Source organism: Astyanax mexicanus, chromosome 17, assembly GCF_023375975.1.
Source record: "Astyanax mexicanus isolate ESR-SI-001 chromosome 17, AstMex3_surface, whole genome shotgun sequence".
NCBI classification, from domain to species: Eukaryota; Metazoa; Chordata; class Actinopteri; order Characiformes; family Acestrorhamphidae; genus Astyanax; species Astyanax mexicanus.
In genome coordinates, this window is record NC_064424.1 from 36,974,533 (window position 1) to 36,999,203 (window position 24,671).

Genomic DNA, 24,671 nt, shown 5'->3' on the forward strand with positions numbered 1-24,671 from the left:
AAAACACACAGACAGAATTGTCTGATCTTGTCTAAACTCAGCATGCAGTCATTTTTTTAGGCAGATATGTAAATGACTATATATGTGGTCTGATTAGACAGTGTACACATACTTTCCCTGCTGCATTATATAAAGGCTGACTACCTCTTAGTGAGACATTGTTAACTGCTAGATATGCCTCTACGACCCACTCAAAGATATTTTGCCCAGTTGACAGACTTTGAGGGAGTCACATCATTCTGAAAAAGCTGTTAGGAGGTGTTGTGAGCCCTGTTTACTTTGAAAGAGAAACCTGGACTGCTACCGGAACTATATCACTTTAAGGAAGAATCTCGGTTCTGTTGTATCTGAGGATGGTTGGGTTTGACTGCGGAGGCCTCTTGAGCACTTCAATCCTGCCTTTGCTGTGGAGTAACACACTGCACCAACTGCTGGTGTAATGATTTAAGGATCCATTGCATACTGCAGTCACCCCTAGTAGTGATAAGAGGGACAGTAACAGCTCAGCAGCATTTGCAGGGTATCCTGCAGCCTATGGTGAGGCTTCCATCAGACATATATCAGCAGCTTAATGCTCATTTACAGTAATGTATCTACCAGATTGCAACAATTCCGTGGTCTGCCTGGTTGCTAGATTTTTACCTATCAGGCATTTATGAGACCAGTTGGGACGCCAGCTTCAGCAGTATCAGTGCAGGATCTACAGGACCAGCTGGAACCCCCAAACCTTCAAGAGCAATCATATCTCATCTTGTTTCTGGCTAGAGGTGCTCAAAGGATACTAGAGCCTCCATTACTTGTACATTTTTTCTTGATATCTTTTCCTCCCACTCTAACGTTGTAATCACTTATTGTACCGTATTTTTCGGACTATAAGGCGCACCGTATTATAAGACGCACTATCAAAGAACGCCTATTTTCTGCTATTTTTCCATACATAGGGCGCATCGCATTATAAGGCGCGTTAAGTGACACTAGAAAGGGTGCCTATATCAAAGTGAACAGGGGTGGCGCCATGTTTCCCTTCCCCCACCGGGGGTGGTCGCTTGCCGGTGGAGCGTCTCAGTATAGAAATCTAGCTCTTTCAAAGTCAAACGAGTGCTGGATATTAATCTACACAGATTCCTCTCCTGAAAACTGTTTATTTGGGTGAGTAACGTGCTTCAGTTTATTTACAGTAAGCTTAGATTTCCAGATGTCCACTAAGGCTTGCTGCACCAGCGTTAGCATAGCTATCCGCTAGCACGCTAGCTAGTCACCTAAACTAGTAAAGTTAACCCAAACTTAAACGACAGCGTTACACTGAGTAATCCTGCGTGTTCTGGTAAGACAGTGAGATATTAGCTAGCGATTCGTCCCCCGTAGCTTGTTTTAACACGGTAAACAAGCAGATTACAGGCTGATAAAACTCACCTCTGAGAGAGTTAGCGCTTAGCATCTAGCTAATGCTAGCCAGGCAAAGCAGCACAGACTTACAGGCCGATAACTCACCTCTGAACGGTGAACGCTTAGCGATTAGCATCTAACTCTAATAATACTGCTCCAGCAGTATTAAAAGTGCTAAATTTAGAAAATACTGATCTCTGAACAGTGAAAAAGCTAGCTAGCTAAGCGGTTAGCATCTAGCTATTGCTGCTCCAGCCTCGGAGCGGCACGGCTCTGCACGGAGTGTGTGTTTACTGCTCCTTACACCTGACGGGTAAAATTTAGATAATACTGATCTCTGAACAGTGAATAAGCTAGCTAATGCTATTTGCTGCTCCAGCCTCGGAGCTGCACGGCTCTGGACTCTGTATAGCACTGAAACTCTGTATAACGCTGCACGGAGTGTGTGTTTACTGCTCCTTACAACCTGACGAGTAAAATTTAGATAATACTGATCTCAGTGAATAAGCTAGCTAGCTTAGCGGTTAGCATCTAGCTAATGCTATTGCTGCTCAGCCTCGGAGCTGCACGCTCTGGACTCTGTATAGCACTGAAACTCTATAACGCTGCACGGAGTGTGTGTTTACTGCTCCTTACAACCTGACGAGTAAAATCCATACAAAAGGCGCACCGTATTATAAGACGCACTGTCAATTTTTGTGAAAATTAAAAGTTTTTAAGTGCGCCTTATAGTCCGAAAAATACGGTAATCATTATTACATTAACGTCTTGGTGCCTATTTCTTTGCCATGGAGTGTATATGCAAGATTTGATCTGATTAAATATTACTGGGTTGTTGCATTTAAACCCATTTCTCCAGCAAAACTGGTTGTATGATGTATGTAAACTGTGGTTCTGAGCGTGTGGATGATGGTTTACATGTGTTTTAATAGCTTGGTCATGGCCGGGTGTTAGAGTGTGAGCGGCATCTGTTTCCCCCAGTAGCTGACGGTAGCGAGGTGGTCTGTATTTATAGAGCACTCTGAGGGGCGTCATTTGGCAGAGTGCCCAGTTTTCGATCATCGGATTTCCAGGCCAGGTTGAGAGTGTCCAGAACATCCAGATTTACAGGCTCTCTCCTCACTCTGCTGTGCCTGGACTCTAACGGCCTCTCAGAAGCCCCAGACTCAGTGGCTGTCAGTGGCTGGGGCTACCCCCTCTCTCTCTCTCTCTCTCTCTCTCACACTCTTTCTCTTTCCTGCTCCTCTGGATAGCTCAGGGTCCAGCGGGAAAAGAGCAGAAGAGTAACGAGTGAAGGGGAGCAGCCGAGGAGCTTGAACTGTTCAGATAGAGGGTTGTACAACAGCAGAGGAAGAAGATATAATTGATTAAAAGATGAAAAAAGTATCCTTGAATAGGAGAAAAGAAGAGAAGAGAAAAGAGAAATGACAACAAAGAAAGAAAAAAAAAGGAGAAGGGAAAAGCAGAGAATAATCAAGAAGAAAAGAGAAGAGGCAAGAAAAAAAACTAAACAAGACAGGAAGAGATTAGATGACACAAGAAAAAATTAAATTAATCAGAAATAGTAAAGGAAAGCCAAGAAGTTGAGACAAGACAAGAAGAGAACTAAGGAGATAAGCAGAAAAAGGACAAGACAAAACAAAACAAGACGAAACAAGAGTCGAGACAAGACAAAACGAGGCAAGAAGAAAGAAAAGACAAGAGAAAAGAATAAAGGAGGAGACAGGAGAATAGAAAAGGAGAAAAGGTGTGATTAAAAATGAAGACATGAGACAAAGAGCAGAAATTTGATGGAGTGATGAGATGAATGTGCCGGCGTGTATCCCGTTCTTCTACATCTCCAGTGTTTCTGAACTTCCTCTTTTGTGAGTTTGATCTGAACTGTAATCCAGGTGGGTAGCATGGCAACCACCTTAAAACTCTCATAAACTGCTTAAGGCTCTTTTTTATTGGACAGAGACAGAGGAGGGGGAGGAGAACAAAGCACTTATTTGCATGTGAAGTGTTTCTGAGGTCTCTGTTCTGACCGCGGTGTTGTGCTTTGGGATTGGCCGGCAGGTTGTTTTTGGTGCTGGGTTATGATTTACTGCCCTTACGGTCGTCCCGTTGGGCTCTGCAGTTAGTGGACAGCAGGACGGGATGGATGGGGTAATTAGCCGGCCAGGACAGTTCTTTCTGTGTGCTGGCTCAGTAGTTTGTTGCTGTTTTTTTGGAGGCAGTTCAAACCAATTCTGTAAGAGAGGATTTTAAGAGAGATGAGTTTCCTCTTGGCACCAGCGCTCCTTATCTTCCTGTCTTTGCTACCTTCAGCCCGTCCCAGAGTCTGACGTGGCACTTTTAAGGCATTAGGGTTTAATCTTTTTTTTTTATTGTTACTGGAGTATTTTTTGAGAAATGTTTTATTATTTGGTCTGAATACACTATATGAACAAATGTATTCTTTTCATGTCCCAGTGAGCTGCTTCAAACTCCTCCTATCCAAAAGTATTGAATGGAGCTTCATCAGTCCAGAGAACATCTGGTGGATTTATATGCATGACTGGCATGTTTATACATTTGTAGAAAATGCACAATGTCATAATTATATTCATCTGCAGTTTCACATTGCAGTTTCTTCACAAGAGGGCTGAAGTTGAACTTGTGCACACTATTCAAAAATAAGTGAAATACACACCTAATGAATGAGCACATTTTTGCATGCGATGGTATACAGTAACGTTTATCCCACAAAATACACCATAATGTACAAAAACAGAAGCATGTTTAGAAAGCTGAGCAAGTTTTGGATAATGTTGGCCTTCATTTTAATTGTGTGTCTTTCCATCTTTACATGTAAAATATATTTCATGGCTTTCTGTTCTTTCTGTTCTTTACGCAGCGACAACCTTTTCTCTACTTAACAGCACACTGTCTATTTCAGCACCTGGTATTGCATTTTAGACATTTCTCATATATCAGCAGTGAAGTGGCCCACGAGGGACCACTGTTATAACTTTAACAGGACAGGCATATGGATATCCCAGCATTCTCAGCCCATGTAATGGAAGACGTCCAGGTTGGAAGGTAGCAGAGAGAAGAAGCGAGGATAGAAGAGAGGCAGACTGTGTTTTTCCAGATTGTATTCCAGAAGCTGAGCACTGGGAGCATTGAGATATCTGCTGACTCCTGCTGGTCTTCAGGCTGAGTGCTTCAGCTCCTCCTGGGCTGAAGAACAAGAGGCAGCTAAAGGGTTGAAAGACATTCCTGGCTGCTGCCTACAGGGCTGTTCCTCCACAAAGAGCCAGTGTCTCTGAGGTTCCCATGGCTTAACGGGCTGCTATAGAGTCCTATAGGGGCGAGGCAGGGAGGACGCTGTGTATGCATTGCTCTCTCTGGAGTCTACATCAGATAAGCAGATGTCATGAATCTGATCCCTCGGTGAGCTGTCCCGTACACTCACAGGCTCATGTTGTCCCAATGAGGCCTTGGACACACATACAGCTGTCATAGTCTGACTCAGAGAGAGAGAGCTAAAGAGAGGAGAGAGAGAGAGAAAGTCACTTTAAATCCAGTTTGGTTTCCCCTAATGTCAGACCCGTGGGACACTGATTAGTTTAGACATAAGGTTTCTATTTCTTGTGTCATTGTCTCCTATGAGACCATCGCTAAAGATATCTTATTGCGTACTTTTTCAGCACTCTCGGTTCTGTTTATCTGAAGAACTGGAAGAGAATTTAGAAAATTTCTCACTGCAGAACCTAGTTGGAACAGCTATTTTGTTTTTATAGCACTCTTTACAACAGACATTAGGACACATCCAAGCAGTCCCTTGTTAAATAGCCAAGTCAAAAGCAGCACAAGTGCAATGGCAACAAAAACAACTTCCTCGAGCTTGAACCAAGACCAGATAAATGCCTATTCAAACAATGAAACTTTCAAAAAGAACAAGTATAAACCAGCAAGGAATCATGTAATCGAGAGTTAAACAGCATAATTTAATGAGAGCAGAAGAAAAAAGTAGTGAGTGGAACCCCTGGCTCAATTTGAGAAACTCTCTTAGGCTGTTTTCACATTATGACAAGGATGAGCCAAAACTCAAAAGGGGAAACTTCATATGAATATTAAGATCCAATAATAGGAACACAGCTTTATAGGATAAGCTTCTTTAAACCACAAGAAAGAGTCACTTTGGAGGAAACAGGCCTTAAAAGAGAAATTATGCATGAAGGCATGAAAAAAGAACCACAAAGACTCAAAAGGCTCAAGAAGAGGAGCATTTTTAAAGGTATAAAATACTGAGACAAACTGAGACATTAATTGGAAATTTCTCTAAGAACACAAACCCTACTGGGATGAAATGGGCTGTAAGGAAGTCAACACAAAACACCTTCCATGCATCCTCGATAATAAGGGAGGAGCAAGAACACATCCAGGTATTAGTAGTGAACTTGGCTAACTGTGATCTTCTGAATAAAACAGTACTTGGGCTGCGACTGATGACGTTTCCCAAGTCCACAAGAACAAAAGTACAGAAAGAACACAGATTGAGAAACGGCTCAAGACTCACAAGGGAAACTGTCTGTGAGACTTAGCAAAAACCTTTGATCGAAACAGAATGGTACACTCACGTACCATTTATTGTTTCAAATAGAGAAGCCTTCTGGCTTGGGGTGCAGATATAGAGTGTGGTGGGCACACTGGAACACAGTAACGGTTTAAAGCAAGATTCCAGAAATAGTTAATTCAAGGGTTACAGCAATTAAGCTTCATCATGGCAAACTTAGAGAACATCTACACAGCCTACGCAAGCTGTAGGACAACTCGATATTAAAGAGAAAGGCATGCTGAAATGTAGTGCTGCTTTAATGGTAAGCTTTCAGCTTTTTTGAGGGTGTTTTATCTTCTCACTGGACTTCAGTAGCGTGGAGTGCGTTTACTCTTGCTTCTCTTGTTAATTTAACTCATTCTTGGGAGTGTGGCTGAGTGGTTCTGAGCCTGACTCTGCTGTATCTCTTACTGGGAAGTAAGAGATCAGTATGGAGGAGAGAGAAACAGGGATGTGAGCATGATGAAGCGGGAAGGACGGGAGGCGTTTTGGGAATGATTTAAAGTGAACATATTATGCAAAACTATATTTTTGCATGCTTGTATTTCCACTTGGGTCTCAGCAGCACCTATAAACAATCCAGCCTCCCAAATCCATCTGTCCGATTTCTATGAATCAATTGAAAGATTTTGGCATTGGCGTAGGTGGATTTGTCCCCCCCAAAAATAAAATGGTTTCGCTCAGATCAGCTGTACTATTGATGAGGAGACAGGTGACCGCTGAGTAAATGGGAAATCTCTTAACGCCAATCACGGAGCCGGTTCAGGAATTAAGTTCCGCCTCTCAGTAGAAACAGACAATCAGCTTGCTGGTTTTGCGGCGTGCGCAGGAGAGTGTGGGGGAGAGTGGTGGGGGGGGAGCCCCTCCTCCGCTGTGAGATTAAGCAGCGCGATCAGAATGCAGCAGATGATTTTAAACCAGATACGGATATACAGCGATTTTTCTAAAAGAAAGGTAACGGTAGGCTAACCATGTAAACCATGTAAACTGCTATGTTTCTGATAGCTGGTTAAAAATGCACTAATCAAAACATACCAACTCTTCGCTTTAAAAAAATACAGCCCGTGACAGTCAGTTAGCTTAACTTTGGAATTAGCTTAGTTTAAGAAAAACAAAACTATAATGTTCAGCTTACACTGTACCTGACTAGCTCATAACTATTTAATTTTCATTCATTTAGATAACTCAGTCAGCTAGAAGCTGGATGTAGGGGATAGACAGAATTTAGTACAACACTTTATGTTGGCAGTTTAAAGCAGTTTCTTAACCCTGATCACTGCCTTTAAAATTGTGTTTTCCATCAGATCCAACTGATTAGCTAATAAACAGTCCTTTACTGAGTTTGCCTGTTAAAATCTCTTAGCCCCCTATGGATCATAAATCAATCATTATGTATGTCCAGCAGTTTATTAGACACATCATACCATCACTTACTTTATTATGTGCATTTAAAGCAGAGAAAGCTCTACAATATGCAGAACAGTGGGAGTATGCAATAGAATAGGTAAGAACAGGGTTAAGAAACACTGATCTAATCTGACTTCTGTTCATTTGTAGTTTACAGTAAGAACACATGTCCTGACGTCTAACGTTTATATTAACTTCTGACAAAAATCCCTATGAAACGTAAAGTTACATTCTTTTTCATAAAAGAACACCATCATAAGAAGTGCTTTCAGTAGAAACAATTAAAAGTGCGGGACGCAATGCATACAATACAATACAATACAATACAATACATAATTAATAATAATAATAATCAAATCTGTTATATTATTTTAAATATTAGGTGATAACTGATCAGTTTTTGTCATATGTATATAATTCAGACCTTTCACATATATTTTTTTCTAGCAACAGTAAATGTAATGTGGAGTAACATGTTTAGGTTGTAAAAATACCTTTATTTGAATGTAACTAATAATAAATACAGAATACAGAAAAAAAGTATTATTTAGGATTAAAAGTAATTCCGCAAATGAAACTATAGGGCGGGCTTTGGTTCATATTAGCAAATGTGTCCCCCCCCAATATCAAACCCGCTCCTACGCCCTTGGATTTTGGTATCAGGAATCATGAGTTTGGATAGATCCCTTGTTCTGAAATCACAATATGGAAATGTGCAAAACAAATATGCTGGCACCATCCTATCACCTGTTAACACCCACCATAGTCCCACCCACTAGATCAGTTGACAATATGCTATTTCGTTAATTTTGTCTGAGAACCTCGGATAGAGCACAGGAGCCAGCAGACTTTGTCTGACGGAGGAATCTGTACCTACTGTCCATGGCAAGTCAGATGTACTCTGAGCTGTGAACATAGCTATCATCGGTCAGCAATAGCTTATTTGCACAAATGTGACAGAGCGTGTAACCACATGTGTTGTAAGGGACTGAAACTGACAAGAATAGAGCTGGAGAGATTTTAGGCCTACAACATGTTTTATACAGCCCATAATCCTATTCTAGCTTAGTATTTTCTCTCTCAGTGTCTTCATGAGGTAGAGTCACCTGGAATAGATTTGTCAGTGTCTTACAGGAGTTCCTGGAGGTGCTGAACAATAGTTGCTGCTTTTCCTTCAGGCTGTGGTCCTGCTTTTGTCTGGTACTGTATATGTATACATCTGTATAAATATAGAGTGAGGCATGTGTGTTTACGTTTGTAGGGGTCTAGCTGAAGCAGGGTGAGGTAATGCCATCAGTGCTTGTTTGCGAATTCCCATTGCTCTCAGTCAGCACTTTCCCACCATCAACCCATTCAATCCCACAATCCTCTACATGCTCTGATCAGGCCGGGGTGAGGGAGCAGCAGCTTTGCCAGAGAAAACAATCCCAGTGAGGACTGGCAGGACCGGCAGAGCGGGCAGTGTTCAGTGTTCACTTACGCCCTTATTATTGCTGTCTGAGCACAACAAGCCGGACACTGGGAAGAGACTGTCATAATAATGCTGTGTGTGTGTGTGTGTGTGTGTGTGTGTGTGTGTGTGTGTGTGTGTGTGTGTGTAAGTGGGTGTTTGAGATTAAATCATTCAGAGTGGGGGTCTGAGATGAACTAGTTCAGAGTGGGGGTCTGAGATGAACTAGTTCAGAGTGGGGGTTTGAGATGAACTAGTTCAGAGTGGGGGGTCTGAGATGAACTAGTTCAGAGTGGGGGTCTGAGATGAACTAGTTCAGAGTGGGGGTTTGAGATGAACTAGTTCAGAGTGGGGGTTTGGGATGAACTAGTTCAGAGTGGGGGTTTGAGATGAACTCATTCAGAGTGGGGGTTTGAGATGAACTAGTTCAGAGTGGGGGGTCTGAGATGAACTAGTTCAGAGTGGGGGTTTGAGATGAACTCATTCAGAGTGGGGGTTTGAGATGAACTCATTCAGAATGGGGGTTTGAGATGAACTAGTTCAGAGTGGGGATTTGGGATGAACTAGTTCAGAGTGGGTGTCTGAGATGAACTAGTTCAGAGTGGGGGTTTGAGATGAACTAGTTCAGAGTGGGGGTTTGAGATGAACTAGTTCAGAGTGGGGATTTGGGATGAACTAGTTCAGAGTGGGTGTCTGAGATGAACTAGTTTAGAGTGGGGGTTTGAGATGAACTAGTTCAGAGTGGGGGTTTGAGATGAACTAGTTCAGAGTGGGGGTTTGAGATGAACTAGTTCAGAGTGGGGGTTTGAGATGAACTAGTTCAGAGTGGGGGTTTGAGATAAACTCGTTCAGAGTGGGTGTCTGAGATGAACTAGTTCAGAGTGGGGGTTTGAGATGAACTAGTTCAGAGTGGGGGTTTGAGATGAACTAGTTCAGAGTGGGGGTTTGAGATGAACTAGTTCAGAGTGGGGGTTTGAGATGAACTAGTTCAGAGTGGGGGTTTGGGATGAACTAGTTCAGAGTGGGGGTTTGAGATGAACTATTTCAGAGTTGGGGTTTGAGATGAACTAGTTCAGAGTGGGGGTTTGAGATGAACTAGTTCAGAGTGGGGGTTTGGGATGAACTAGTTCAGAGTGGGGTTTGAGATGAACTAGTTCAGAGTGGGGGTTTGGGATGAACAGTTGAATGAACATCTGAATTTGCATTACAGTTGTTTAGGTGTTGCTAGTTTTTTGGCTGCTGCGATTACTAAGTGGTCGCTGTTGGGTTGTTAATTGGCTGCTATGATATTCCAAGTGGTTTATATGGTGTTGCTATATGGTTGCTTTGGTATCCCAAATAGTTATTTGGTGGTTACAATGGTGTAGCTAACTGGTTGTTGTGATGTAGCTATTTGGTATGCAGTTGCTGTGGTAACCAAAATAGTTTCTAGCTGGTTGCTATGATGTTGCTAAGTGGTTGCTTTGGAGTTGTTAGGTGGTAAGATGTTGCTATTTATTTTATTTAATATTTGTTTGATAATACACATTTTATTTATTGGGTTTTTCCAATTTTTAAGGGATCCCTACCCCCTAGAATTAGCACCCCTTGTCTTTTCACTGCAGTACTTTAGATAAAGTCCTCCTAAGAAAGCAGATAAAACAAATAAGGTAGATTACTCATCTATTAGCTAGAGTCACAAAGCTTTTGAGAAACGTAGCTATTGTACGCTACACACTGTATCATTAAGGTACTCAGATTTGATTGGGACATCCCTTGTAGCATTTTGTGTCTTTATAATTCCATTTCATGCTAATTGTAGCAAATCTGAACAAAAATAGCTCTTATCTGTTCAGGCAGTGGAAGCTGTCAAGTACAGAAGGTTCCCTCAGGTCTCTGTCTGACAGCTCTGAGTGAAGATCCCAGAGCAGCCACACTTCCAGTCTCTGAAAATCTGAAATCTAAGAAGCCTCAGTGATAGTCTTGTGGAATGTGCTGTTTCCTCTTGACCAGTTGGTCCGAGCTGTTTGTTTTTCTGGATGATCCGACCCGACAGTCGAAAGCTCGGCTTGGGAAACTGTCTGCTGAATTTATGGGATCTCTTGCAGCCGCAGATGGGCCAAGCAGAACAGTTCAAATGCAGTCTCTTTCTCTCTCTCTATGTCTCTGTTTCTCTGTCTTTCTCTTACCCATGCACCTATTTTTAGAGCAAAGACGCTTTATATGCAGGATGTTACTGTGTGGCCTCGTCTGTTGTTGTGGTTCAGTGTTGAAAAGGTGACAGATGTTCATGTTTCTGGATGTTTTATCTTATTGAAAGGAACTCAGTGTTTCTCATTCAGTGTTTTTATTAATATTTCTTTTCCTACACTGTAAATTAATATTGACGTCATCCAGATTATGAAGGAACAGATTCAGAATTGGATTGGAATTAAAGTGGCTACTAATTAATCCATTGAAATGTGTGTGGGTCATCCCAATCCTTAGTCACTGACTATATATTTTTATTGTGTTTTTTTTTATTAATAATTAATAATTTAGCCTGCTTTAAGCACAATATGTGCCAAATTGTCTGTATTTTTAATACATTTAGCATAAAATCTCTTTTATGTCTGTTTCAGCAGTGGGGTCCTCCTGGGTCTCCTGCCATAGCATTTAATTTCATTCAAAGATAAGGGGCAGTTTGTGCTGACACTAATGCACCTTTTGTCTACATCCAGTGAGATTAGCCATGGTTTGCAAACCTCTTGATATTATATTTTTATAAATTTAGCAAAATTGTCTAAAAATTGTTTTTAATAATAATATTAAATAAATATTAGTTAGGAAAGACTACTAGATATTAACAGTTATTACTGGCTTTAGCTGCTTTAAAAACCTTTAGACCTAAGATGTGATTTTTTTGTGTGTGTGTCCTTTATGGTCTGACACTGGTAATTAATATAAATGTCATTAAAATACTCTGCTTCCTCTTTCTGGCCCATTACAGGCTTGCCATTATCCAAGTCTCACCACACTTTACCTCAGAGATCACAGATTCCTCATTCCTGACGTGCTGTAATGGCGTCTGCTGCTGTGGGTGAAATATCACATCCTGGTTCTGACCCAGAGAGCAGATCCAGCAGCTTTAGCAGTGGTGTGTGTGAAGCTGCTGAGCGATGCATGGCTGGTGCTGTAACAGGTGCAGATGTTCCTGCAGGAAGTTCTGAGGTTGTGTTGGGATTACAGTGGGCTTGTCAGTATGACCCCAGGGGCCGGGGGGAAGCGCCAGCCTTGTGACCCCTTGTACATCCCAGCATAATACAGGAAACCCCAGTGCAGCACTGAACAGTCCTGTGCAGGCCAGGCGGGCAGGTGTGTGTATGTACTGGACTGTCTGACACTGAAGCTCTGATTTAGACATGCAGATCAGTCAGGACAAAATATACAAAATTATAGAAAAATATAGTAAAACTCACTTTTTTGCATGCTTTTGTATTTACACAGAAATATGTCAAATATACAGAACAACATTTTCCAAAATATATTAAAGATTTAGAATTACATTAAGTATACTTGCACCAAAATATAGTACATATACAGGAATATACACAAAGATTAATGTATAGATGTACATAATTGTTATATAGTAATATTGTTTATAATGATTTAATCTATATGTTACATTCATTTATATAGCAAATATAAAAATGAAATAGAACATTCAGAAATATGGTACAAATATGATATTAGGATATATTCTACGGAAATCTGAGAAATAAAGATTAAGGTGGGCTGTAATGCTGGGGCCATTTGTGAATACTGGTTCCTTGCCCATCTGAAACCCATCTCCTTATTTATTTATTTTTTATTTTTACAAAACTGGAATATTCATAGCTCTTCCAGAGCATGTAATCTGTTGTCTCATCTTCAGTCTCATCTTCTTTCGACACAAAGCTACTGTCTGCTGCCCCCTCAGCTGTTACAGACCCTCAATAATATCCGCTGTCTCTCTCCGGAGCGAGGCGTCACGCTCGGCAGAGTGCAGGGCTGTTGAGCGCTCCTGATTGTCACAGAACTCCTGTTGGAAATTGCCTCAGCATGAAGCGCTGCTGCTACTGCTGCTACTGCTGCCAAAACCTGCCATCATCTGCTGTTGTAGAGTGTCACAATGAGACAGTTCAAATAAAGAGGATTTAGTGTTTGCTTTATGGATTGTTCAATTATCTGAGTTGAAAATCCACACACGGGTGATGACGGGTCACCTGGTCTCATCAGAGCGTGATATCGAGCAGAACTTTAGCGCTGTTTGTTATAATGGCATGAAATGAGATGTGATGACTAAGACAGTCAGCTGGAAATGGAAACAGGAGAATTATTGGTAACACTTTACATTGTGTTGACTTCACTGAATTAATGCATTAGTTAATAAGAAATGAGGTAATACATTAACAATTCTTAGGTTATGTTAATTAAACACAGAATAACGGCATTAATAAATGTTACTTTCAGTTAAATTACAAGTGAATCATTTGTTAAGATGAACAATTAATCCTATACTTATACTTTACTAATGTTAGGTAAACAAGTAACAACTGCTATAGTTAATCTTCTTGTCATTTGCTTGTGTACTGCAGTTATGCATAAGGTAATTAAATATTTATTTAATGGATGGTGCTCATGCTTCATTTCATCATATATATATATATATATATATATATATATATATATATATATATATATATATATATATATATATCACATAGTAAAATAAATGTACCTGATGTAAAGTAAAAGTTAAATAATTCTAATCCATGTAGAGATATATTTCTAATAGAAGTTGTAAAATATATAATACTATATTAGTTAACTGACATTAGTAAATAAAACAAGTAACTGGCTACCACTGCATAACATCATGTCATCACAGCCACATATATTTATAACTAATATTTATTTATGACATATTTAACAATGACTGTATGCATAGCTGTAGCATATAAGCAAATGACAAGAAGAGCAATTGTTATTTGTTTACCTAACGTTAATTAACATTATAAATGAAGTGTATGATTTATTGTTCATCTTAACAAATACTTTATTTTGAAGGTTAGTTTATGTGAAAATAACATTAATTAATGCCTTTGTTCCTTGTTTAGTTAACATTAGCTAAGCATTGTTAATGTATTACCTCATGTCTTATTCATGGTAACTAATGCATTAATTCATGTTAGTTAGTCAACACTTAATGTAAAGTGTTATTGAATTTTTAAAGCAGCACTATGCATTTTCTGCCAGTAGATGTCCCTCAAGAGCACTAGCATTTCAGACTGAAGCAAATATTTCATATTGAGTTCAACTGCTTTAAACTGTTCGAAGCTACTGTGCCGTGTTAGCATTGTGGTTATAATCCTGCTAAGGCCAGCTGTGCTAAACTGCTCCAACCCTGTTAAGACCAGCTATAAGCATTGTGGCTAAATCACCTGAATCCTGAGTTCAGCTGCTGTGTCTGTTAGCATTGCAGCTATAACCCTGCCAAGGGCTTCTATTAGCACTGCAGCTAACTCACTCCAACATAGCCAAGTCTGGTAATTCCGGTTCTAACACTGGTGAGGCCAGCTGTTAGCATTGCGGCTAATCTATCACAAACCTAGGGTGACCAAACGTCCGTATTTCCCGGGACATGTCTGTATTTCACGTCCTTTCCCGGGCGTCTTGTTTTTTTTTTTTTTTTTCAGAAAGTGAGGAAATGTCCTGGTTTTTAAATGACCTTTTTACAGTAAGAGCACACACACAACGCTCCACCACCTGTTTTTAAAATGCAGGGTTTTATAAGCTGTTTAGATGGTTGTGAAGCATCACAGGTTATTACAGGCCATGTTACGACCAGTAAGAAAGCTGCCACTGTGACTTTCCATTAATTTCACATGTAAAATGAAGCTGCTCAATTTATTTCAATCAGATAAAAATAAAAGGTATTTGTTTAGAAAGGGTAAATTGAATGGCGTTTGCTTGGGTTTTCATTAGCACTTAAAGCCAATCACATTTTTTTTTTTTTTTTTATCACTGAAAGTGTTTTATGCTCTTGGAACACCAATTTGTTTTTGCCCTATTAAACATTATCAGTGCGGGGAAATCTGGAAAGCTAGGTAATTAATTTCTGCCCGTATTTAACACTGCCCTGTTGAAGTGTGCTGCCGCTGCTGTTTCTGCCAGCTCTCAACACTGGAGTGGCACTTATGTGGAATGGGTCCTTGTAATAATGAATTGATCCCTCAGCTACGCCAGCCCGACTCGTTATGGGTTTAATAAAGTGCCCACACTGCCCACAGTTGGCTCAACTCTGAAACCGGCCAAATGGGTTTTCACTGACGTAACGCTACACTGCCCGCCTCACTGTGAGATGAGCTATTTTAGACTGTAAGGAACAAACACATGGAGAGTTGGCTCGTTGACGAGGTGACCTCTTATAAACCTGGCACACTGGCACTGGTTCATAACATACAGGAGACATCCCTGCACAGGGTGGGAGGCCAATTTTGGAAGGAGGGTCCAGTGAACATGTTAACATTATGTTTCTTTGAAACATGGACCAGGAAATTATTATCCAATTTTATGTTTAAAACTAGTTTATTTACTGTAGAAAGATAAAATTTATTTTTTGGATTAATTGGGTGCTTCTGATCTCAAATGGCAAGGATAATTTAAAGGTTAAAATAAAATACTGTCCCCATATTAGGATTTAGTTTTTTGCAAAAAACTATTTCCTGTACAAAGACAAAGTTTAGTTTTTATGCTTGTTATGTCCTGCTTTTCCCAAATAATTAGGAGAAATTCTAAATGCACACCAAGAAAAATCCAGATCTCAGGAGATTAAATAGAAAACATAAAGCAGAAATATAAAAAAAACACTCCATACAATTCGCCAAAATATTCTAATGAATTTGTGAACAAATGTTTGTTTACATTGCCATAGCAACAAACATTCTACATTCTACATCCAGAGGAGAGTGATAGAAAAATACAGCAAAGATTAATTAATTAACATAAAATAAAATAAAAATTATCCTCTGGAGGAGCCAAATTAACCCACATGGAAAGAAAACTAAACATTCTTAAAATGTGTTCTTGAAGGTGTTATTTAACATTCTAAAAAAATATTTAACTTAACCAAATAGCGCTGCGGACAAGGCAAAAAATGACCACCCCTACATTAAAGACAACTGTAAAAGGGTTCACTAAGAGTAAATCTTAATAAATGTGGACACAAAAAGCATGTGATATGGATACTGACGCATGTACAATTACTGATATTAAGAACAACATTCAATTGTTTACTACAATTTTCGGAAAACAGTTTCATATCCCATAGTTTCTTCAGAATCTACCGACAGTGGTTCTTCCTACAGTGCAATGTATTGAACTCGTACTGCAGGGCTATGTTCAGTGAGTTAGGATTAATCTGATGGCCAGTGTAACTATGCACTGTGTAGCCCCCGGGACCACGGTGGGGAGTGGGGTGTGTTAAGCGAGGTGGTATTGCAGTGTCAGTTGCTGGGAGCAGTGTAGCACAGCTGTACTGGGTGCTGGCAGTGTTCCCTCTGACCCAGTGTCTTCAGTTGTTTTATCTGCATCACCCGAGCCAGCGGCTCTAAACCAACTAATGCAGCCTTTCACCCCTGACCTCATCTGACCCAACCTGCCCCGAGCACTGCCCCCAGTAGGACTGGGTATCGGGCTTCACTTAGCTTTATGAGCCCCTTCTATCACTCCAGTAGAGTAGTGTAGCACAGTGCATGATGGGAACTGTGGGAGATTGAATTCTAAAGTAAATGAGTGTTAAATGAGACTAATGTTTCCTGTTAAGTCAACTAAAGTAAGTTGGTCATCTGAAGTATACTTACGCAGGTTACATAGCTACATCAAGTGATAAAAAAATAAAAAATATATAAGGCATCAGGAGGTGTATAGTTGGAAAGGAATTAATCTTTATGTGTGTAAATGTAGGAAAATGCATGGATATTAGATGGAAAAGATTAGTTAGGGAAAACTGTACAACTGAAAGGAGGCTCTAGTAGCCTTTTGGGCACCTTGAGCCTGGATATAAGATGAGACATGATTGGGCATTGAGACATACAGGTTTCCAGCTTGTCCTATAAATGCTCAACTGGGAAACCCTTTGCTTGCTGTGTGTGGGTGAGCATTATTCTGCTGATAATGGCAGTTGGAAGCCCTGCCATGCGAGCCACCATGTGTCTGCACGATGTCCTGAACATGTTACTGAGTTGTTAGTTTCCCTTAAATCACTACTGTGCAAAAGGAAAAGGTGTTTGGTAGATATTTTTTTTGCTATTACAGTGCTTCTTCACAATAAACCTTATACTGTTAAAAAAATCCTCTTTTTAAATTCTGTTCCTTTTTAAATGGTACAACATTTGTAAGGAACATGCATTTGTAAGGTGCGCAGCAGTGCTGAATATGTGGGTTGTGCCCATGAAAAACGATCCAAATCTGCCAATGCTGTTGCTATTGACACTTGTTTTCTGCTTCTGGTAACTCCAGGTCCAGCCAATCAGGCAAAATTAGATAGTTGGTTGAAACAATGTTGTACACTTCTTTCACCTCTCTCTGTGTAGGTAGTGTATTGTGATATATGTAGACATAGATGTCACAATGGGAGTGCTGGTATCTCAGTTCAGAATCCAGTTCAGATAATGGTCTTTGTTCTGGGAGCCCAGAGCTCCACTGTAAGACTGCAGTGCTTGTGTTTAGATTAGCTTATCTCTAAAGCAAACAGCCAGAATAAAGGGATCTCCACAGATCACCAGCAAACGAGGGGTTATCACAACGCGGCCTGTGTCGCCATCTTCACTCATGCTGCACGCTGACCGAGCTGAGTTACTCAAACACTGCAGCAGGGTCAGGGGGCGCCCCCGGGGGGCGTGACCCGGCTCAGGATAATACAGGACCTGTCTTTTCTGAAATATTTGAGGCAGGAAAACCGTGAGAGTACAAAAGTAAAGGAAGACCTGCTCATTAAGAAGTATCAAAAAGGGTTTATCCTGCATTTGTAGAAGTAACTCTCTCTACCGTCTAGAAGAGGCTTTCTAGTAGATTTTAATAGACTTCTCACACATGAAATTGTCTAAAAAGCATTTTATTTATTATCTTTAAATTTATTGTAGTTCATAAAAAAGTTGATATGACTGCTGAAAGAAACTGGTATTATTTATTACATTTTGGTATTGTATCAAACTGGGTACTGGGTACTGTGAGAGATCACAAACATAAACATTTTTAATTTCTTATTGTTTTCCAGTATTTCCTCCAAAAGGGCTGAGAGGTACAGTGTTATAGAATGTTATATACAGTATCAGTCAAACGTTTGGACACATTATCTCATTCAATGTTTTTATTTTAAATTTTCAACATTGTAAATTAATACTGACATCGTCCAGACTGTAAAGCAACACATAAGGAGTCATGTAGTAACTAAAAAGTGTTAAACAAACCAAAATACTAAATATGAAGCTTTTAGGTGCTCTTATCTGGGTTTCTTGTGGTTTTTGAGGCTGGTAACACTGATGAATTTATCCTGTGTAACAGAGGTAACTCTTGCTCTTCTTTTCTTGGGGCGGACTTGATGAGAGCCAGTTTCATCATAATGTCTTTGATGGTCTTGAGGAGACTTTTAAAGTTCTTGAAATATGACTTAAATGTTTTTTCTTTACTTAGTTGAGTAGTTCTTGTCATACTCTGGATTAGAACATTAATCAAATAGAGCTATTCACTGTATACCAACTCTACCTCTTCACAACTTTACAACTGATGCTCTCAAACACATTAAGAGGGTAAAAATATAAGTAATTAACTCTTGGCGATGCACAGCTGTTAACTGAAAGCCATTCCAGGTGACTCTACCTCATAAAACTGACTGATGTGCAAAGCTGTCATCTGAGCAAGAGGTGCCAACATAATATAACACAATATATTCTTATTTGTTTCTTTTTTTTTTAACTAAATAATTCTATATGGTTAACTTTATTTAGTATTGATCTACAATGCATAAGGTGTGTTCATACTTATGTCTGGTACTGTAACTTAAATCATGTTATGAGTGAAACAATAGTTTTAAATGCTCACAAATTCCTTTTTTGCATCAAAGGCCTGTAGAAAAGTATAGCTGTACGTTTATTCTTATCAAAGTTGATTAGTCAAATCCACTGTCCTCCTCCTCCTCCTCCTCTATTCTTTGCTTCACTAGCTTTCTCTAGATGCTTTGTTTACTCTGTAGATCAAAAAGTGCCGCCCCTGATTTTCTCTGGTTAATGTAACACCACAGGCTGAACTGTGACTCTGGCAGAAACATGATCAACCCAAACAAATATTGGTTCACACTAGTGTTGGGCTGTATGAACAAGAATGTATATCACTCTCTTATTATTTTCATTTATTTATTTATTCTTTTGCATGACTGCACTTTTATATGTTTTTTGGCTTATATAATGATTCCAGCTTTTTAGGGTGTTTTATCAGTTCACAAATAAATGTCTGGTGGACGAGCTCAGAATTTTTGTGCATTTTCACACACAAAAACGTTTTCAAGCCATGGATTGATGACCAACGCATAGCATTTCACTGTGCAGGAGCACCTCCAAACAAGTTCAGACCCTCACTGCAGTCTAGTGAAAATGTGTTCTTCTTAATCAGTTAATGATGAAAGAGACAAAAAGCTGAAGCAGTGACTTTATAAAATTAACCCACACACTAACACGATCCTGTGCAGGTTTATTATGCTAACTGGCTAGCATTAGCTAGTGAGCTGTGTGTGGTGGGCTGTGTGCAGCACTCCTAGTGGTGTGGCGTTATATAACAAAAACATATCAGAGGGGAAATTAAAACCGGTATACTATAGACACTGTATTGTTTACTATATCTTGCACAAATCACATGAAATGTGTCACACATCAGGGTGTGTATTCTTAACTAATTGGGTGTAAGGGAGCTTTTAGTGCTTAACTGCGTTTAAATTAAATATAAATGTAAAAATTATTATAAAAGTGAATAAAATGACATTAAAAGGATCTAAAGTATCTAAAATTTACCAACATTACAAGTAAACAGTTTATATTAAACAACATGAAACAAAGAAACCTAAAAGATACAAGTATATAAAATAACCCATAAACAAGTGTAAAATGCTAAATATGGCTTTAAACAAGTACAAATGTCTAAAAATGACAATTCACTTGCAACATGTATCTAAAGTAACTAGATAGTTAAAAAAACAAAATCATGTAAACAAGTAAACTTGTAGAAAACTGTGCAATAAAAAAAACGTCTAAAAAAATGACTAAAAACATACAAATGTCTCTGAAGTTACTTTAAACAAGTAAAAGTGTTTAGGAATTATTTTAAACATGTTTAAACAAAAGTAAAATGTCTCAAAGTTAATGTAAACAAATAAAATGTCCAAGTAAATGTCCAAAAAAAAAACACTAAAGTAAAAAAAAAAACTTAATTTAAAATGATCTAAAATAAGTGGAATAATCTACCAGCAGTCTAAAAATGAGAATTATTAGATTTGTAATCTATATGTGACATGATTTAAGTCGTAGAGAATGTAATTTCATAGCAGTATAGAGTATTTTCACAGTGAGGGGGTTTTGTTGTCTTTACAGGTATCTGCCTATCAGCCAGCGGGGGGCCGTCCTCTCTATAGTCCGGCCTCTTCACTATAGTATGCTTAGGGAGTGCTGGGACACCCTATTGTTCCCAGTGTCCGCCTATTGAGAGGAGTGGGTGTAGCCCTCTCTCTCTCTCTCTCTCTTTCTCTCTCTCTCTCTCTCTCTCTCTCCCTCTCCCTCTTTCTCTCTTGTCTTCTGAACTTGACCAGTCTGGGCCATGTGAGCAGGAGCTGAAGCTCCAGGCCTGTGAACCTGCTGCTCTCAGAGCTCGTGCCCATTAAGTAGGCTTCGTTTGTGGGCAGGAGAGGCTGGATTTACCCCTAGGCATGGCTGTGATGCAGCCGGCTGCACTTCAGTTACCCCAGTTTGGACTATCAGGGTTTCCCTCTGCGTCTGCAGGTAACACATCTTTCCCCGCTGCTCAGGAGCTTTGAGTGAAGATGGGTTAGGAGTAATAGTATGCTGGTTTGAGTGGGTTTATACTGAACTGGTTTCCCAGTGCTAGTGTTGGGTTAATGGGTGTAGAGTGGGTGTTTAACATTAAACTCATCCAAAGGCTATAGTGTCTAGAGACAGACAATAATATTTAAATAGAATTAGTATTGTTAATATAGATAATTGCAAAAAAAACAGCTCTTTTAAAAACGGTTCTATAGGAAACCAAAAGTGGCTGTTTTTTGAAATCACTTAAAGAACAATTTGTAACTTTTATAATTGTTTTTCTGATATTGAGTGTTTTCACAGTTTTTGAGCTTTTTTGAGCATTTTCTAGGTCTACTAACAACAAAATAGAAACAGCCAAAACAGCACAACATATTGTGTAATATTATGGTAACAAAACAGTCCTGCAAAAACCTTTTATCTTCTTTTTGCCTTTTTTCACGTTATGCCATAATGTTAATCCGGTGGTTGTTTATCAGAATTTAAGGATGAATGGACAAATAGAAATGCTAGAAATTACTTAGAATCAAGTCTTTTACATTGACTTCCATTTGACGATAAGAAGCTATTTACCTTCTACTGTAACATTACTGTTTGGAAATAAAAAAAAATAAATGAGATGGCAGCAGTATGCTAGCTAGCATTGTCCTGTTGAAATAGTGCACTGTGGCATAGATTTAGAAATGATAAGGCTTTCTGTAAAACTTCTGCCTGACTCTGCTCTCTTAAATGAGGTCACTGGATCTGTTTATTTTGAGTGTGTGTGTATGCACATGTAGACTGATGCTCCTGAAGCTGAGCAGGAACAGTGCACAAGGCTGCAGGAAGCCGTCCAAGTGTTTTGGCTATTCCAGGCCAACAATGCGTCTCTCTGTATAATTGGCCATTTTCCCCAGCCAGTGTCGATTCCTTCCTCAGCGCCCGGACGTGCATTTTTCAGCAGAATGAGACCATCCTCAGACGAGCTGCTAAACTCACCATGCCACAACTTTCATGTTTTATGCATCAGCTTGTGTTTACCGGTTCCAGTATTATGATGCTGGTTTACTTTCACTAAAAAGGAGGAAAATAACTCGAAACCAGCAAAATTTGTGTGGGAAGTGTGTAGGGAGAGTGTAGAAATAATGGGTAGGGTGTGTGTAAGGAGAGTAGGAAATGTGTAGGAACTTGGAAGTGTGTAGGGAAAGTGTTGAGGGCAGAAGGAGAGTGTCGGATATATGCAAAAAGTGTGTAGGGAGTATCTGGGAATATGTAGGGAGTTTGTACTGTAGAGGGAAAGTACAGGTAGTTGTGTAGGTAGAGAAAGAGATCGAAGGGAGTGTGTAGAAAGAGTGTAGGCAGTGTGTAGAAACAATGTAGGGAGGAAGTGTGTAAAAGTAGTGTAGGGAGGGAGGGAGTATAAAAGTTGTAGGGAGTGTGTAGAATGAGTGTAAGGAGAGAGTGTGTAGAAGGAGTGTAAGGAGGGAGTGTGTACAAGGAGTGTAAGGAGGGAGTGTGTAGAAGGAGTGTAAGGAGGGAGTGTGTAGAAGGAGTGTAAGGAGGGAGTGTGTAGAAGGAGTGTAAGGAGGGAGTGTGTAGAAGGAGTGTAAGGAGGGAGTGTGTAGAAGGAGTGTAAGGAGAGAGTGTGTAGAAGGAGTGTAAGGAGGGAGTGTGTAGAAGGAGTGTAAGGAGGGAGTGTGTAGAAGGAGTGTAAGGAGGGAGTGTGAAGATGGAGTGTGTAGAAGGAGTGTAAAGAGTGAGTGTGTAGAAGGAGTGTAAGGAGGGAGTGTGTAGAAGGAGTGTAAGGAGGGAGTGTGTAGAAGGAGTGTAAGGAGAGAGTGTGTAGAAGGAGTGTAAGGAGGGAGTGTGTAGAAGGAGTGTAAGGAGACAGTGTGTAGAAGGAGTGTAAGGAGACAGTGTGTAGAAGGAGTGTAAGGAGGGAGTGTGTAGAAGGAGTGTAAGGAGAGAGTGTGTAGAAGGAGTGTAAGGAGGGAGTGTGTAGAAGGAGTGTAAGGAGGGAGTGTGTAGAACGAGTGTAAGGAGACAGTGTGTAGAAGGAGTGTAAGGAAGGAGTGTGTAGAAGGAGTGTAAGGAGGGAGTGTGTAGAACGAGTGTAAGGAGACAGTGTGTAGAAGGAGTGTAAGGAGGGAGTGTGTAGAAGGAGTGTAAGGAAGGAGTGTGTAGAAGGAGTGTAAGGAGGGAGTGTGTAGAACGAGTGTAAGGAGACAGTGTGTAGAAGGAGTGTAAGGAGGGAGTGTGTAGAAGGAGTGTAAGGAGGGAGTGTGTAGAAGGAGTGTAAGGAGGGAGTGTGTAGAAGGAGTGTAAGGAGGGAGTGTGTAGAAGGAGTGTAAGGAGAGAGTGTGTAGAAGGAGTGTAAGGAGGGAGTGTGTAGAAGGAGTGTAAGGAGGGAGTGTGTAGAAGGAGTGTAAGGAGACAGTGTGTAGAAGGAGTGTAAGGAGAGAGTGTGTAGAAGGAGTGTAAGGAGGGAGTGTGTAGAAGGAGTGTAAGGAGGGAGTGTGTAGAACGAGTGTGCAAAGGTACATAAACAGCTTGCTGTAGTCCCTGTAGATAAACAGTATAATTGGCACCGTGCCTAATGTCAGTTGTGGGTTAGAGGGGAATAAAGCCATCAGTATTGAGCTGTGGAGCAGAGGAACCGTGCACTTTGGAATGATGGAGCTTCATTCAACACTTTTAGGATGAGTTGGAGAGTTAGTATTCTGAGTTTACCCTCATTTTCCTTGCACAGAAAAATAATCAATAATAAACATTAAAAAGGAATTTATATTAATGCAAAACGATTTAAAAGGCTGCTTAAGAAGTGACAAAATAAGAAGAAAGGATAAAATAATCTTGTAATGTGAAATTTTAAATGGATCTTAGAGAACAAAATCTATGGAAAACAAATACAAAAAAATATTTATGTTTAAAAATTCGAAAAAATAAATAAATGATAGAATATAAATAATAGAAGATATTAGAAGTATTATTATATATAATATTATAATATATAATATATATTATAATAATATAATATATAATATTATATAATATTAGAAGTATTATTTCATTTTATTATATTATATTATTTTATATATTTATTTTGTCCTGTACCACTATTGTTGTGAGTCAAAGAGCCCATATACAGTACTGCATATACCCTTTTTGCCTAGACTGTGAAGTAGATTGTTTGCAAAACCATCACTGTAGAGACTAGAGAGAGTGTGTTTGTGTGTGTGTGTGTGTGTGTGTGTGAGTGCGTGTGCGCACTGTAATAGCAGTGGAAGTAGGAGTAGCAGTAGCAGTAGGAGTCCACTCCCTGCCCGTCCTTTCATGACTGGACCATAGCAAATCTGTGGAGTCCCGGTTGTCTCTCTGCAACGGTATCCGTGGTGATGCCACTTGTCTGAGTGGGTAGAGAGAGCAGGCAGCAGGTGACAGAGCGGCACAGAGACGTCCAGCATGGGTTTGGCTGACCTCCCGAGTGCAGGTCAGCAGAACCACACTGGGTTCATTGAGTTAGGGATTACTGATGAACAGAACCACCACATAATCCTGTTTATCACACCACAGCCATGCCCACTGCCCCCTCTCTCTACAGCTCTCTCTACAGCTCTCTCTGCAGCTCTCTCTACAGCTCTCTCTGCAGCTCTCTCTACAGCTCTCTCTCTACAGCTCTCTCTCGACAGCTCTCTCTCCCGCTCTCTCTGCAGCTCTGTCTCTACAGCTCTCTCTCTACAGCTCTCTCTACAGCTCTCTACAGCTCTCTCTACAGCTC

At 40.0% G+C, this 24,671-nt stretch overlaps 1 protein-coding gene across 4 annotated transcripts in view; it reads left to right on the top strand.

Moving 5' to 3' along the window:
- Window positions 1-24,671, top strand: part of arhgap24 (Rho GTPase activating protein 24) — a 206,355-nt gene that overhangs the window by 120,725 nt on the left and 60,959 nt on the right. The window contains exon 1 of one of the 4 annotated variants that reach the window (XM_049466090.1): window positions 1,962-3,278. The exons of 1 other annotated variant lie outside the window; for it this stretch is intronic. In XM_049466090.1, coding sequence (XP_049322047.1) covers window positions 3,194-3,278 — 85 coding nt within the window. In that variant the 5' untranslated portion in view covers window positions 1,962-3,193. Of the gene's footprint in view, window positions 1-1,961; window positions 3,279-20,594; window positions 20,873-24,671 lie in introns of those variants that run through there. 2 more of the 4 variants (XM_049466092.1, XM_049466091.1) reach the window with 2 other exon arrangements.